Source organism: Rhagoletis zephyria, unplaced genomic scaffold (genome assembly GCF_001687245.7).
Source record: "Rhagoletis zephyria isolate East Lansing unplaced genomic scaffold, Rhagoletis_zephyria_1.1 Rzeph_scaffold_04176, whole genome shotgun sequence".
In the NCBI taxonomy this organism is placed as follows: Eukaryota; Metazoa; Arthropoda; class Insecta; order Diptera; family Tephritidae; genus Rhagoletis; species Rhagoletis zephyria.
Genome location: NW_016161259.1, coordinates 1 through 17,283, shown reverse-complemented (window position 1 = coordinate 17,283; position 17,283 = coordinate 1). Strand labels below are relative to the sequence as shown.

The following is a 17,283-nucleotide window of genomic DNA, read 5'->3' as shown; positions in this document are numbered from 1 at the left end:
TGCCATTTTTAATAGGATTACCGCTCAAGTGCACTTAAGCGAGCACCGAGCATCGCATTGTTGTTGTGTTGTTGTGATTTTTTCGCATGTATGTTTACAGTAGCAATGTGTTAATCAAATCATCTTGACAATTGTTTACAAACTTTCCCACTGCACTACCCCGCTGTGCGTCCACGCGTTCAACTATCTACTACTATATACTCTACGTAACTAATTCCCATTGAGCGCTCCAAGCTATTCACACTCTTCGAGTGTGTCGAGTGGATTTCAAGGGGATTATTATAATCGACGATTAGTTGAACTTAACTGCTTAAAGCAGTGACTGATAGCCGAGCGTAATTATTTGTAGATGGAAATCTCAATCGTTCTCATAAATTTAGCTAAGCAAAGTGGTTCTTTTTGAACTGTTTTCGGGCGAATTTGATTATATAATTGGTAATTAGACTTGATCAATTAGTAATTTGAGCATTTTTAAAGTTAAAAGAAAAGACGGTATTCCAAATATAGGCGACTTCTAGGCTTTAATTTGAAACTGGAGCTTTCATTTTCATCAAGGAAGACTAAGTGGGGTCCATTCTTTGGCACCAATATCAAGTGAACCTATTCACAGTTGCCCCAAAGTTGGATAAGAATGTACGTGTAGATGTCTTCTGCAGGGAACTTTCCATCAACCTCAGTTCTAGACTTCCGAACAACTTCAGTGTCTTCTAAGCCGAGGTAGGCGTTATAATAATGGGAAAGGATTTGTTGTTTAATCTTTAAAGAGGTAAATATTTGTGCTGTTAGACAGGCTCCAGATTGATTGACCAGGCACTCGAAACTGCTCGGCAAACGCTAACTTCTCTGTTCGTCTGTCGCACTATATTGCAGGAAACGATTGGCGAAATAGTCAGGTAGTGCTCTCTTGAGGTTTCGTCTCCAGATAAAGTAAGTAAGCATGGGACTTTATACGGGTACGTGTGGACTACTTCCCGATGAAATTCTTAGCTGCGCGGGGATTTAAAATACAAAATCACTTGGCTATGCTAGATACGAGGAAATTGGTCACGGTCTAACAAAGGAGCTCGTAAAGTTGGACAAACCATAACCCTCTTTAAAAAAATGGCGGTCTTTAAAGGTCAAACTTATGGAGTAAGGCCTAACCACTGCTCAAGCCCTTACTGTGGCAGCCGCTTGGCAAATCATAAGGAATAATCACCACCTGCTCCTAAGTCGTTCAGCTATATCAAAATTAAAGCTTAGATATCTTAGGTCTCATTTCTTCTAATGAGTTTTCGGTAATGAACCAGATTTCTTGTGAGTCTACGCAGCTTTTCCGTATTTATTGAAATCCGTTTTTTCGTTTTACTACGAGGAAGTGTTATATTGTTTAGCATACTAAATCTTCTTTTTCTTATTTGGCATCAGCGGGTTCCGAATTGAATACTTTCAGAGCTGGAGCGTTGGTCCATCCATTCGCACAACATGGTCAAACGAGTGCAAGCGCTGTACTTTAATCCACAGCACCCCACACTCCAAGGTTCGCATCGTTTCCACTGCTCCGCCATATACCGGAGGGGCATAGATAAGAGTGTGATTTTTGAGCTACATAAAAAAGGCGAGCTTGCATCTTACCTTACCTACACGGTGCTACGTAACGCTTTGTGGCAAAAGTGATTCTCCGTTGGATTTCAAAGCTGGCACTATTATCGACGTTAATTCTGGTAGCTAAATAAATGAGCCCCTCTACTTTTAAGTCAAAAGATAGATTCTTAATGTCGACTCTCTCGGGTCTTTTCCAAGATTTGTCGTATGGTGAATACTTGGTCTATACCACATTCCTAAGGCTTACTCAGTTCGTTGGCGGTGGGTTTCAGCCTTTCCGATGCATAGAAGTCGGATACCTTGGTAGTTGGTGCAAGTGGCGGGGTCGCTTTTATTGTGGACTGCGCAGAGCGCACTTTAATTCCAGTAGTCGGGCATGCGTTTATCTGATCATATTTTGCATAAGTGTTGATGCATGCCCCTTATCAACTCCTCGCCACGTAATTGCTATTCCCACCATTTCGGACTCTATTTTCTTATGCGTCTCGCTTCCTTCTTAAGCTCCCTATATCGGTCCCACATAGCACGCGTTGCGCCCGATCGCAGCGTGGCCCTACAGGCGGTATATTTTTTCTCTGCAGCTTCTTGACACTCCTTATCGTACTAATCGTTCTTTCGGGCTCGCTGAAATCCGACTACTTCTTCTGCAGCGGTAGTTAATGAACGGAAAATGTGGTTCCAGTGCTCGCATATGTCGGTTTGTTGAAGAGTGCTCTCTAAGAGCAAGCGAATGCATTGGCCGTCTGTTGTGATTGCAGCTTTTCGACGTTAAGCTTTCCCTGCATTTTTGGGCGCACATTTTTTGCTGCACAGAGGCAGGTGCTTATCTTGGCTGCAACAAGAAAGTATCCCTAAAACGATGTTGGCCCTCGGAGTCTTAAACATTAGAGCCATGCCTTCTGTCTATCACAACATGAACGACTTTGTCTCTTGTTTTTTGATTTGGAAACAGCCAAGTAGCATGATAGATCTTCTTATGCTTGAACCTAGTCCTGCACACTATTGTGCATCGGACAGCGGTGAAGTCGGATGAGCCTCAGTGAGTGCATCATTAAACGTTTCGTCGTAAATGCTGAATTTCCTTCCTTGCCCACCCTGGCATTGATATTGCCAAACACGATTTTGACATCGCGACAGAGGCAGCGCTCGTATGTGTTCTCCAAGCGCTCATAGAAATGATCCTTAAACGCCTCGTCCTTCTCTAACTTCGGGGCATGGACGAAAATGAGCAAGATGTTGAAGAACCTCGCTTTGATGAGGATTGGTGCTAGACGCTCGTCCACAGGGGTCAACGAATGTACTCGGCAGCATGTAGTAGACGTTGCAAGGCTCCACGACTATACTAAATCCCGACTCTTGCGCCCTTGTACGCACACTCTGGGCAACGTGAGAACCCGATTGGATCCTTAAGGATCCGGTTTAAGGGCGCGCTGCAGTCTGCAGCATCTGTTCAGCTTAGTTTTGGCTAAAAGCAGGCGTCTGTTGTATTGGAATGAACATCTTCAAAAACTCTCCCAGCAATGGGTTGTTCACTGGGCTTGGGACCCGTGAAGTAAACAACAGTTGCAACGGAAAACCCCAAACTGAAATCTACAGCATCTTTTAGTTAATAGGTGCGCCTGCAAGCCTATGTCTTTTGGAGCATGCAGCTCGCTATATAAACGTGTATTCGGTTAAGAAATCACGCGCGTCCCAGCAATGGGTTGTGGGCTGGGTTTGGGACCCGCCACGTAAAAACTCCTTTCTGTGAAAAATAAAAATAAAACCCCGGGTAAGACCTCCTGCGAACAACATAAGAGTCCCTGGCGCTCAGCCATGCCTACAAAGGACAAGCACAGAATAAACTATGTTCATACAGAAGAAGCATATCGCTAATTCCATATTATACTTTACACAAATATGTATGTATGTATTTGTGAATGCATCTGTGCTTTTGTTTCTCACACTAATGGATTTTGTGCCACCCCAAAAAATTCTACTTAACGCACTCTATCGACTTTTTCATGCAACAAAGGACATTCGTGGTGAAGGGTGATTGTCCTGGCTATGCCATAAAAAGCTGTGCAAAACAGCCGAGAAAACTTTTGCAAGGAAGCTAACGCAAAATGCGCTTTCCACACACACACACAAACACATTTTGCAGGTATTTTAGCAGCGAATGGGGTGGTAATTTCAAGATTTTTATAAAAAAAAATATTATACACAAGAGTGAATGATTGTACTTACCGCTTATGCATTTGCTGGAGCTGCGATGATTTTCACTACTCGTGCTGACAGCGTGCGGCGTGGAAGAGGACGAACATACAGAGGACGATTTTTCTGAAGATAAAAGGGAGTTTAACAAAAATTATTAGACTTTTTACCAGCGTAATTATTTCTTATTAAAAAAGATTTTTTTAATATTAAAAAATATAGTTTAAAATTACTAAGTAAATTTATATGGCAACCACAATTTATTTCCATTTTGTGGTTGCGCATCAAATTTGAATATTTTCCAATGTGCTGCGTTAGGTATCATTTTTTTTTTTAATAGCACAGCACACTTTTACATTCGTCACACACAGGCATCACGGTCTACCAAATTTCGAGTGCCTAAATTTTCCCACAAAGGACCTTTTCTCAATTCCCACCCAAGTGGCATAAATTATCGCAATCATTATTGTTGCCAAAGATAATTGTCACATAATCAGAGCAATTATTTATGGATGTTGATATTGACAATTTGCAGGCTGACAACAGCCGAGCAGCAGCCGCACTGCTTGGAAATCACTTTGAAGCAATAAAACGTACCAGTTGCATGGAATTGCAGCGCGAAGGGTGACCCATGGAACGGATGTTTATAACGTGGCGAAGCACAGCGAATGAGATGGCCAGCACCACCACCAATATTCGATATGATTTTTGCAAACGCGCACTTAAAATCAAAGCCTATAAATCGAAGGGGTGGAGCGCCGCCGATGTACTTTTGAAGTCCATATAATCATTGCTGTTGTTGTTGTTATGTGTATAGCTGTGCTTAATTGGCGTAAATCTTTGTTTGGTATAAACAAACTCCAGATTAAAATGTTAAAATATGACCAGCAAGTTGCAAGCGAGTAAGCATTTCATGTTATCCTTTTGTGGCTTGATGATGCACAAAGCGTTCAAGTAGCTGTTGCATACGCGTGCTGGCATGCGTGCGAACGTCCATCAATGAGGTTGTAGCGTGACAAGTTAAAAAAAAAAAAAGTTGTGACGTACGGCCAATAGCCATAGAAGGAAGATATGGCACAATGGTGAACGCACGCGTTGCTAATGGATGCTATGTATGTATGTATGAAAGCTATAAATGCTATTGTGAATGGAAAGCTATTGTTTGTAGCCTCACAATGGGTGAACAATATACATATATACTCTGTCCAGTAGCTTCGAAAACTCGGAAATTCGCAATTACAAATGAGAGAGGGAGGTTGCAAATTTTTCACAAATCCTAAACCTTCCAAAAATTATTTCGTTGTGTTCTTAACACAGAGAGAGGAGCTTTTCATTGTAGAAATTTATATACTCATTGGGACTCCATTGCAAATTTTTCCTAAAAGTCCAACAATTATGCTGTTGAGATTTTTTCTTGAGATAGAAACAATAGGTTTGTTCGTCGAAAATCCAGCAAAAATTATCTCCAACACTCAAAATATTAGGGAGTAAGAAAAAATTCTCTCAAATTCTCTCTCATGCTAGAAACTTGCAATTTTTTCCACAGTTGCATTTCAAACATAATAAATTTTTATAGATTTTTTTAAATTATTTCAGATGGACAAAAACAGGATATATGTACATGTATATCTTTTGTTGTTCTGACTTTCTTTAACATACATTTCAATTTCTTTATCGTGCTAGCTGTCGGGTTTCTTTAATCGACTCTGGTTGCAATTGCATTCCGATTGCGAATACAATTTTGTTTCAGCAGAGTTAAGTTCAAATCATTGGAATTAACTAAATTAATTATATCAACAAGTATTTACTTCCTTTTTTCATAAAAAAAATCGCTCGTGTTTATAAGTTTTTAAATTTAACGAACTCATTTATTCAAATTATCGTAGACAAAAATGCAACCATATGCCACAATTATATGTTTTTTGCGATTGCAAATTCTCGGAGGCTAAAATTTTTCCAGCAAGAATGTACAACTTCTCTCAGGAGAACTGTCACTTTGCGCTATCAGTTTTTGGTGGATGGATAATTTTTGGTCTGCACGAGCGCGATTTGGTCAAAAATCATGATAATTCGGACAAATTCCTACAAATTTTTTGCTCGACGAACAAACCTAATGTTTGCTTATATACAGAGAGAGAGATTTTCATTTACATAAATATCTACTCTTAGGGATTCCATTGCTCGCCGATAAAAATTTGGATGTCGTTGCAGGAATCGAGACTCACAGAGCGAAAACCACCTAATAAAAAAAAACAAGTCTAAGAAAATGTCTCTATGGCTTTTCTTCGACAAGAAAGCCTTCTTATTTTTAATGGAGTATCCGGTTACCTAATTAAAAGCTAAGATTAGAAAAAGAAAAAACAAAGTCTGCGCCGACCTGTCCTCGAGCCCGACACCTACTAAATGGTCGCCTTACTGACACTCTTCCATTTGATAATAATATTAATTTAAAATAACTTTAAGAAGGCATCACATACACTTAAGAGGAAGTACTTTTCAATGAATTCAAGAAGACATTTAAAAAAATTAAGAAATGTTTCTTTTTAAATTATGCAATCCAGAAATTTTCTCCATGATTCTTAACAGATATTTTAATTGTTAGAATCACTAAGAATTTTCACACAAAATCAACAAGGGATCTTTATGAAATTTTCTTTGTTTTTTCGTCTATTTTACCTGTTAGCTTAGAAAGTTTTCAGGCAGACATTCCTCTTGCTTCTATGGGCCATATTTTTATGTGTGGGTCTTATCGAATTTGTGTGCGATCCTCTGGAGTTTATTAGCCTTATGAATTAAATCATATTGGTCAACTGCTAACACCTAGCGCCTAAATGCATACCACATCGTCGATAATATGTGTACCGCTGCGTGTGGAACAGTTTTCTTTATGAAATTTTTGCATAAATATGCACTTCTCAAGTGTCATACAAAAGGACTTATCAAAGTAATAAATTGATGGCACCTCAAATCATGCTCACTAGGCTGGACGAAAAAATTCCATTTTCCGATTTCGAAATTCTAATAGTGCGGAACGGTTGCGTAACAGATCACATTTAATCGTGTAAAACCGTTTTCTGATTGGATAATATTTACGGTCGCCTTAAGAGCCTTAAACTTTCGAAAAACACTACATACAATTTAGTTTTTTTTTAGATTTTCTAGCCCATTTAATTAGTTTAATAAAGTGAAATTTTCAGTTGCTAAAAAATTGCGTTGTTTTTTGGCAATTTTTTTTTTACGGTGTTGTGCGTTTCCCTCCATATAACAAAAAAAAATTTACGATCATACTTTGTATGAAAAAACTGCGTGGCATTCTCGGCAACAAATTGCCAAAAATTAATTGTTGGCCCTACCTACTTCAAACTTGCTTTTCTTTCTAGAAAATGTTAAAAAAAAGTGAAAAAGGGCACCATAATTTAAGATTTATCGAAACTTTAAGGTTCGTTAGTCGACTGTAAATATTATCCGGCCGGAAAACAGTTTAACACGGTTCAGTTACAATTTCGAAATCGGAAATTTTATTGTTTTCGGTCCACGCTAATGCTGAGCCTAGCTTGATGCATCCTCCTAACAACTCGTGCGGAGATAATTGCGGACTCTGGAAGACTTACAAACATGCAGATTTTGTAACTGATAGTTACCATTGACCACAGTGCCTACCCAACGAAGCACTTTGCATGTCGGGTTTTACGCCAACCTCGGCGTCGTAGTGACCGATGTTCAGAACTTACTTAAATTATGGCGGGAACAATTTTCCATCCCATTTAATTGTAGCAGCTTTCAAAGTAGTGTAGAAGATGAACCGGAGACTACAGTCGATGGCGAGAGGAGCCATGACTCAACGCCTGATCATCATGAGGTACTAATAGCAATTTCACTACCAAGTAAGTTGCATTTATGAACCCTTGTGCAGAATGTGTTCAGTTTAATGATTGGAATTTGAGTATGCTTTTCCCAATCGGGATTGCCCGTGATAAGCGCCTACTGCCGTGGGAACAGCCTTCGAGATATCGTCTATAATGTCTTATCTGACGTATTGTGGGAATGACTGAAGCCCACCGTCAACGAGGTGATGTTGCCTTAGCAGTGTGGCTTTAGATCTAACAAATCCACCATAGATCAGTTATTCACCATACGCCCAAACTTGACTTGGTCATGTCGTTCGAATGAACATAGATGCACCGCTCCAGTTCTGAAAGTATTCAACTCGGCCGGTTATGGTAGAGGAAATTTGATTGTGATTGTTACAGGAAGGCTACACAAATTTTGACTACGAACCAATTCAAAGTTTTCAAGCAAAAATCCAAAATACCTGGAAAACGCTTTACAAATTTAAACCAGAACTTTAAGTTTCTCTTCTCTCAGAGACATTCACCAGCGGCTATTAAATCATAATTAAAGCGATTTATGTGATGACAAAAGTATAAAAGGAATTCTCTCGCATGCAGTCAAGCAAAGATATACGAGCTCTGATTTGAATAAATTGCTCGTAAATTCTTCAACGCATACCATTTTTGAGTGGATAACGTTGCAAGCATTTGCCATTTTCCGCCGTCCGATAGGAGTGTAGTAGTAATGGAGTAAAATAAAAAAAAACAAGTAAGAAAGTCTAAGTTCGGGCGGAGCCGAACATTAAATACCCGGCGCAAGTATTAAATATGTTTTTTCACCTTTCCGAAACCTTCCGCTAGATGGTAAGCCGGGGTGTATCAATTTTGAGTAAATTAGCGTCCTTCAATTTCGAAATATTGAAGTTTCAAGCATTTCTGAAATTTACCGTTATATGAGAAGCGGCCGTTATTTTAGTCCGATTTCAATAANGAGTTCACCCACACAAGCGTGAAGCTGGCACAAAGTGTTTTGTATAAATATACATATGTACATATGTATGCGTTTAACCTTTGTGCTGCTTATGTGTATGTGTGTGTGTGTGTGTTTATTTGCGCGCTTATAGCGTTGTATCTAGAACGCATTTTACTATGCTAGCGAATCCTTTTTGTGTACTTTTATGATCATTATTATTATTATTATTACAGCATTTGTTGTTGTTGTCGTGGTTGTCGTTAAAGCAAAGTTATCTCATGCCACAATTTTAGCATCCTCACAAGCATACGAATGTGTGCGTGTATTGTACATGTATGTTGATACCCCGTAGGGAAAGCTACTAGTATACAACCAGTTAGCAGTTAGTTAACAGGCGATCCTGAGTTAGATGATTTTTTTAATATTTTTTAATATTTTAATTGAAATAACTCAAATGAATTTACATTGTTTTAATTTGAAAAATTTTAGTCACCTCCAAGCGTATTCGCATCTGCGATCCTAAAAGCAGAAACTGTAGTATTCGCAGCCGGAATTTGTGAGAAAAGCAATTAATTCACCCTTTGCTTCCTGAATTTTTTCGACACAGGAAAAATATTTTGAATTTGAGGTGCAGTGTGACCAGATGATCACAAAAACCGAAACTAATTGGTTTTGAAAAAGGGTTAGAAAAAGTCATATTTTTGCCTTAACAACTTTTCACCAACACAAAATCTTATATAAATTTTTAAATCCGTCTCACCGAAACACAAAATAAATTCTATATATCGCATTAATTACGGCTACATTACTTCAAGGTATACGAGACAAGAGTGCAGTTTAGTATAAAAAAAAACGTAAAAAATTGTTGAATATTAAATAGAACTAAAGAAAAATTGTTATTTTCTACATCAGAGTACACTAGTTGTACGCTAACAAATCAGTTTGTAAAAAATATAGTTTAAAGAAAATTACTTTATAAAATTTTATTATTAAAAAAGCTAAGAAATTTTTTTTCTCAAAGAAATAGTACTTATCACTGCCTTTGTAAAGCTTTGAACGATCAACGGTATTTTTTGAAATATAAAGGATTTTTAGCGTGACTACTACATACTTACATTTATAAATTGCGGTTGGAAATTTATTATAAATATATTAAATAAAAAACGGCCAGAAAAAAGACGCGAATCTAGTTCTGAATTTCTGGGACTATGGCACACAATTAAATGCTAAATCCAACTTCAAGAATTTCAACCTGGTCACACTGTTCAGGTGAAATATTTTTCAAGTTTTATAAACATTTATTTAACCTTTTAAAGTTTATGACCTAGAACAATACAACATTTACGACGCCATTATTAATACCCCAAATATATTTTAATAACTAATGTTTTTTACACACAACTTCTAGTGAATGAGCGCGTAGTCATATACATAGCTACCATGGAGAGGAAAGGGTAAATTGCGTTTTAGTTTTGGCTTGGACAATTCAACGGTAAATGTCGCTGATCGCATAAGTTATTCGAAATTTTCCAATTGGTATGTCACCAGCTTCATCTCATACCAGTTAATGCACCGGTATTCTTACTGATTGGTTTGACTTTTTTTACTGCATGGTTTGTGTAAATGTAACTGTATGCGTTGATGCGCCATGCTTGGCTTGCTTGAAAAGGATCTCTCATGCGTAACTCATTATTTTTCTTTCGCAGTGAAAATAATTGCAGAAATTGTGAAGATGGCATTTTTTCCCCTTTGTTCTGCATGCAGCCACCCGCGCAAAGTACTACCACACATGTGCTTACATACAAGCATACATTTGTTAAGCTACAAGAAACCATTGTTGCTGTACATATGTATATTCATATACATATGCATTATAATGTATTCTTATATTTTTGCGAAAGTGCATGAAGACTGTACATAAAACCAACAAAAAAACTAATTGAGGAAAAGCTACTCCTTTACCTCTTGTTTTAGATTTAGCGATGAGAAAATATTATTTATAATTACATATATTTGCTATTTTAACGTACAGTGGGTTATCATTGCACACCTAGATCTAAACAGCGCACAACTCAAAAAAAATATAAATAATACCCTCAACTAACGCAATTTTTTTCTTCATGATTATATACGTTACCTAAAAAACTAACGCTTTTTGTATTTATTGCGTGGAATCTGTACGATCCACAAGCTACTACTTACTATTACTATTTCCGGATCTGATTTTTGAGTTAACTCATTTTAGATATCGGTGTGCTATATGTTTATTGAATACTAGCAAATGTCTGCCGTGCTTACCTGCGCCTTAAAAGTACTTTTGTGCTGTTACTCCGTCTCAAACTTGTATGGCCTCATTCACAAAAAAATAAAATATATTTAAAGAGCTTTACGAAGTGAGTTTAAAAAAAAATTTCGATTTATGAAGCACTCTTTCCACATTTTTTATGGAAGCGGGTGTAAGTTAATATGCCGGCTTCTGAAAATTTAGTTTAAATTTTTATAACTCGAGTCTGCATATTGCGCACTTTCGTCACTTTCGTACTGATTCAAAATTTACCTTATCTTATTAATTTAATTAAATAAAATTTTTCAAATACATAATATGATGTAGATGACAACCCGCTTCAAAAATATTTTCGAGAATCAACTAAAAATCTTTAGTTTTATATCAAAATTTTCAAACAGCTGGCAACCTTCCACAAATTTTTTGTTTCATCTGTTAGCTTTCTGAAGCTCTTTTCTTTTGACAGCCATATTGCAATGACTAATTTTATCTAATAACTTTACCTAAACTGCAATTTTCAAACAGGTGGCAACTCTCTTTAACTTTTTTCTTCTATATTTTAAGTTAAAGCTCAAGCAATACATCGGTAAAACTGCATTCGATTCCGTGCATTAGTTTTCAAGTGATGCGCATACAAACATACAGACAGCCAGACGGACAGACAGACAGATGAAAATTCTAAGTCTAATATCATATTACAGAAATCACACGAAAAGAAGTCGCCCCTTCTGAAACCTTGTTTGGTATCAAACGGCCCGGAGAAGTACTTCGCAGTTCGTGGTTTCGCAGGAATACCAAATTCAGACATCGCGGCATAAAGGCATCCTTTTTTTCATCCTGCAGAAGCGGTTGTAGAAGTGGCATAGAGATTATGTGTGCAGAGTTTCCTTTCGCCAGCATTTTCTAAGATTTGACGTATGGTTAATACCTAATGTATGGTGGATTTACCTAGTCTCAGGCCACACTGATAAGGCCCAATCAGTTCGTTTATGATAGACTTTAGCCTTTCGTACAAAACACTCATTAAGACCTTATACACGTCGTTTAAGAGGCTGATCCCGCGATAGCTGACGCATATGGTGCGGTTGCCTTTCTTGCAGATTAGAGAGAGAACACTTAAATTCCAGTTGTCGGATGTGAGGACGTCCGATTATTGAAGGTATCGTGGTTCATTATTTCGAAATCATATTTTTGCATCAATATTTGTGCATCAATAAAAATAGTAGTCATCATCTTTCCAATCGATTGCGAAACCGGGAATTTAGGCGGTGCTGCGCCTTTTTTTTGCATAGCTATTTGTTCCGATATAGATCCATAGGGATGACCAATACTACCAAAGCATATTAAACTACTCTGTTACCTGTTTAATATGCCTTGACCACTACATAGTTTAATCTCCAGCGGCAATGCGGTTCAGATTCAAAAAGTCGCAATTCTTATGAAATGGTGAGAATTTATTTTTAATTAAAATAAAGCAAAGTTTTTAGGTACTATTTTAAGTACGATAATTTTTTCTAAAATCAACACTGATTTGGAGCTATGGGTCGCGGTCGAAATAGATGGAACCTCGGTGAGGCCACTACGAATTATTCGGTTTAAGGACTCACTGAAGTCAGCAGCGGCAGTTACCAGTCCAACCGGGCATCGGAGCAAGCGTTCCGCTGCAAATATATATCTATAGATATACATCTTTACATCTACACTCTTATGATGAGTTTGTTGTTGGGCGGAACCTCCAGCAACAATCCCCATTTAGGCTAAATTCAACAACAGCAGCACGCTCCGAATGAGGAGAAGGACCAAGAGATCAAGAAACGTTTCTATAAGTACATGGAAGAAGCGTACGAGCGCTGTCCATGGCGCGATGTAAAAATCGTACCATTCATCAGCATCGAAACATCCATAAAACTATTTTGGTGTCCCTAGATCAAAGAATGAGGAACAAATTTGATCACGTTATCATAGGCGGAAGAAACGCTTCCAGCGTTCCATACGATGAGACAACATCGACTCGAATAATTACCTTGTTGCAGCTAAGATCCGCATGCGCCTCCCCGCGATAAAGTACGTGCATTTGGCGGCACGACGAAAGTACTTTCTGACGTTGGAAAGCTGTAGTCACAAGGGTAGCAAACAAATTTCGCTCTCATTATTCAATCTTACGTAAACCAGAAACTCCTCATCGCCTGGACAAAAAGGAGCAGTGGAATTCCAAATCCCAATCCTTTATATTTTTTTGTTGATTACTACCATGTCATGCAGAATTAACTGGAACGACGAGGAGTACGAAAATATACGTATTTTATGAGGGGCAAGGACGTGACTGCGAACAGCTTGAGATGCGGGAGACTAGAATGTGGCTAGTCTGCTAAAAGACGTCCAAAGTGCATATGGGATATGAAGGCAAGGCTTCTCAACGATTTGAAATGGTGACACGAGTAGTGAGTTTGAGAGAAAGAAGAAACTAGACCCATGTAATGGGAAGAGGTTCACACTCCTACACACGACTAAGACTGAGCGTTATAAAAAGCAAGATCCTTCAATGTACGTCAATTACAGCAGGATACTGAGTAAAGGGTCCCATTGCGACTATATATGTATATAGCTAATAAAGACTAAGTACATCATAGACCAACTTAGAAAGAGGAAGCTCTGGGAGCTTTTAAGAAAGCTATTCTACGCAAGATCTGTGGGTCTGTTCTCGTGGTCGAGAGTATCGAATAGATACAACGAGTGCACTATAGGGTGGTCCAAAAATGCATGTGAAAAAGTAAAGTCGGAATTTTTATGCTCTCACCCCATAGGATTATTCTATATCGAAAAAATACACCCTTATTTTTTATTTTGAAATCAAAAAATATTTAGAGGTCGCTCAAAGCGCCAAAAGTTTTCCACGTATTTTATATGAGGAAAAAACAACTTTTCGTAGAAATGGTAAAGAATAGTGAAAAATTAATATTTTTCGACAAGAAAACTCTGTTTATCTGCAGGAGATCCCCAATAATAATACTTAATTGTTTATTTGACCATTTTTTCATCGCAACTATAATTTATAGGTCCGCAAAAAACCCACAAAAACCTCCAAATATGCAATAAGGCGACCAATAAAAAACCCGTTAGTATTAAAATATGGTTAAATAAACAATTGGGTATTATAATTGAAAATATCCTGAAGAGAACCAGAGTTTTCCGATCTAAAAGTATTGATTTTCAAGAATTCTATACCATTTCTACGAAAAATTTTATTTTTCTCATATAAAAATACACGGAAAACTTTGAGCGCTTTGAGCGACCTCTAAATATTTTTTTTATTTAAAAAGAAAAAAATAGGGGTATACTTTTTTCGATATAGAACAATCCTAGGTGGTAAGAGCATTACAATTCCGACTTTACTCTTTTTGGACCACCCTAGTGCTACTAAAACTTGTCTAGTGAAATAAAGTAAATCTTAAATCTCGTTGAATTTTATGATTTCCCTAAAAACCTGTTGGCGGTAATATGTAGACACATATATGTATACATTAAGGTGACACGCCAAAAAAGGTGTCGATTTTCCACGGGAATAATAAAATTTATTATATTCTAAGACTCCACCAAAATATTTCGCTAAAGTATTAGATAACATTTACGTGAGCTGTGCCGATTTGTGAATAGCATCAAAAATCGATTTTCTTTTAAATAAAACTAGTTCTTAAAAAATATTTTACCAGAAATTGCATCAGCTGATATAAGAGTTTAAGCTTATAAGGTCTACATAAAAATGTTTAAAAATTGTATCCGCCCAATCAAAATACGTTATGGGAATTTGGTGATATTTAAAATTTTTCCGAAATATTTTGGCGGAAGTCTTAAAATATAATAAGTTTTATAATTCCGACGGATACCAGTACCGGATTTTTTTTTTTNCTTGGGTACGGGAATTTTATTTATAACAAGCTGGCAAAATATTGTGAAAAATAATAAATTTCGGCGGATAAAACAATTGAAGGTGGTAAACCGCGAACTGTCACGCCCGGCACTCAGCCACATAAGCACGAACTCATACTAAGCGGCGATAAGTGTATCAAATTGCAGCGAGAGCGCTGACCACTGGCGATGTCGTTGGCCAAAAGGAGTGGGACTTATATATGGCAGGCTGGCCATAAGGTATGCGAGGACACATTGCTGAATGAAGGCTTCACAATTTTATTATAGCTACAAACGGGGGGGGAGGGGGGAAGTGGTGCGGCGTATTTTTGGTGCACAAAAGTATGCAAGCACCTAAGTGTTTAAGCTTATGGCTGGTACTGGCTCATACTCTTTTATACATTTTTTTTCTCTCTCTTTATCACTGTTGTGCAATTTGTATTACTAGCTGCCTTTTTGTATCTCGTACGAGTTAAGTGATTTTGTTGCAGGCACACTTTTTTGACTATTCCTAGTTGCAACGACGTCAGCGCCACAAATAGACACATCAAAAGTGTAGCAATTCAATGTATGTACATATGTAAGTGTGTCTGTGTTGACTGGTGTAGTTATTTGGAAATGTGAAATGTCCGTGTTACTGGCGGCTTGCATGTTTGGCGCAAATTCATCACAAAAAATGTGGCAAAAAAATTGCAATTTAATGATGTTTTTACAATTTTGGCAACCGACGACGACGAATGCTCGGCCTTCGAGTAGCCTGCTTTTGGAGCAAAACAAAAAAAAACAAAGAAACTAAGAAATAACAAAAATCTGAAAATGAGCAAAATAAGTGAGCTGCTACAAGCAAAACTTGTGAAAATTGAATTAGCAAATTATGATCGTGCAAATGCTTGTAACTACAGACATCCTTTTTCTTAACTCAAAATATGCTGTAAGCCGGAATTGTATATATTACTTGTACATTAAATATGTAGCAAAGTAAAATGTTTTCCGAAATTTTTTAGGAAATGCACTTCCGGTATTTATGTAAGGGGTAAAATATTAATATTCCCTCATTTTTTGTTGTTTTTTTTTTTGTGTAAAAATAGAAAAACTTCATTGTACTCACCTCTCGACTTGCTCTCCACCACCACACTGTTCGCATCCAGCGCGCCTGGCGTCAGCGGTGGCGGCGCGCTGCTTGTGCTGATGAGACCATGCTGGGAGACGGGCGAGCAACCGGTCACTGGCTGTAGGCTATCCAAGCGATAACGCTGCCCCGTTGTGGCCGATGAAACGGTGGTTATGCAATTGCCATTCAGCACCAGACTCGGCGTGCTCGCCACCGTATTACAGCCCAAACCGCTGCTGTTGTGTACAATGCCAATACAGTTGCCGCCATTCGTCGACTGTACATTGGGCAGCGTATCGCCGAGCGTGTCGCTTAGTCGTTGCGTCGAGTAGATGTCGCTAATGGGACACGGGATAGAGAGAGAGAGACGCAGAAAAAATATATTTAAATAATTTTGTAAATTTGCAACTAGGTACTCATGTTTGCCCACCTGAATGCACTCGATGCCCCAAAGAAACCACTTCGATCCTGCAACGCCGCTTTCGCTTTCTCTACGCTTTGCTTCAACTGTTCGAATGTGGACTGATGGAAGCGATATGTGGACCAATCGGGCGAGCATTGTCCGAGCGGTAGGCAATCTTCGGTCTTCACTTGCGCCAGCGTGGGCGGTGAGACACGCTTCAGATCGAGCGCCGTTTGATATGAACATGAATTTTCATACATGACGGCGTCGTATGTTTGCGCTGTGTTCGGCGGCACTGTGCTCGTGTATCGACAGTTTTGCTGCAGTTGATCGGCGTGATGATCAAACTGTTGCGTGGGCGAAGGCAGAGCAGCTGCTGTCCACTTGAGTCTGCATGTATGAAATTGAAAAGTTGAAAAGATTGATTAGAAACTTTTGCAAAAAATATATATATATCTATATTTTTATTACGCGGTTTCAATTCGGTTTACAGAAGCTCTGCCTATAAAACAACAGTACAGTTTCTATCGTCTCAACATGATAACGCAACTACATATAACACTTAATGCTGTAAAAGATATCGACGTCAAAAAATCCAGTTCCACTTAAGCGTCGAACGACAAAAAGGACGACGGAGAGCTTCGCAAAAAAATCTCTAGACGAAATATAGTATCAAGAAATTACATACACGTACTCGTAAGACATCTCAGTACTTAGTTTTTTTTTTCAACACTGCATACAAGTTCTGGATTTCTTAACGGATATTCCCCTTAAAGGCTTAAGGGGTCCTATCACTTCGAAAAATGCCAGGAAATCAAGTCTGACTTGAATTGGTTATTGTGGGGTATGCGAAAAATGCGGATTTCGAGTGCTGATTGAATAATTTTTACGTTCAAATTCCATTCCGAAATGAATGGATATGAAGTGGTTTGCTGAATTCCGTTGTGGTTGTGCCACAATTAATGAATTAATTCGAAATATTAAATGATATTTAATATA

At 38.1% G+C, this 17,283-nt stretch overlaps 1 protein-coding gene across 1 annotated transcript; it reads right to left on the bottom strand.

Annotated features, from left to right (window-relative positions):
- Positions 1 to 1,820: 1,820 nt before the first annotated feature.
- On the bottom strand, positions 1,821 to 16,651 carry LOC108370361 (DNA-binding protein D-ETS-3-like). The gene is made up of 5 exons (XM_017625686.1): positions 16,312 to 16,651; positions 15,879 to 16,219; positions 3,811 to 3,903; positions 2,679 to 2,785; positions 1,821 to 1,970 (listed from the first exon to the last, which is right to left on the bottom strand). Exons 1-5 carry the CDS (start codon positions 16,542 to 16,544, stop codon positions 1,821 to 1,823), a joined length of 924 nt encoding a protein of 307 aa, XP_017481175.1. The 5' UTR covers positions 16,545 to 16,651.
- Positions 16,652 to 17,283: the final 632 nt, after the last annotated feature.

What these genes read in the sequence shown, in the direction of transcription:
- LOC108370361 (XM_017625686.1), bottom strand. Translation starts at nt 16,544, where the DNA reads ATGTATGAAAATTCATGTTCATATCAAACGGCGCTCGATCTGAAGCGT. An exon ending in GGGGCATCGAGTGCATTCAG is followed by an intron (nt 16,220 to 16,311) that starts GTGGGCAAACAT and finishes GTGTCCCATTAG; the next exon opens with CGACATCTACTCGACGCAAC. An exon ending in GGTGGAGAGCAAGTCGAGAG is followed by an intron (nt 3,904 to 15,878) that starts GTGAGTACAATG and finishes TTTTATCTTCAG; the next exon opens with AAAAATCGTCCTCTGTATGT.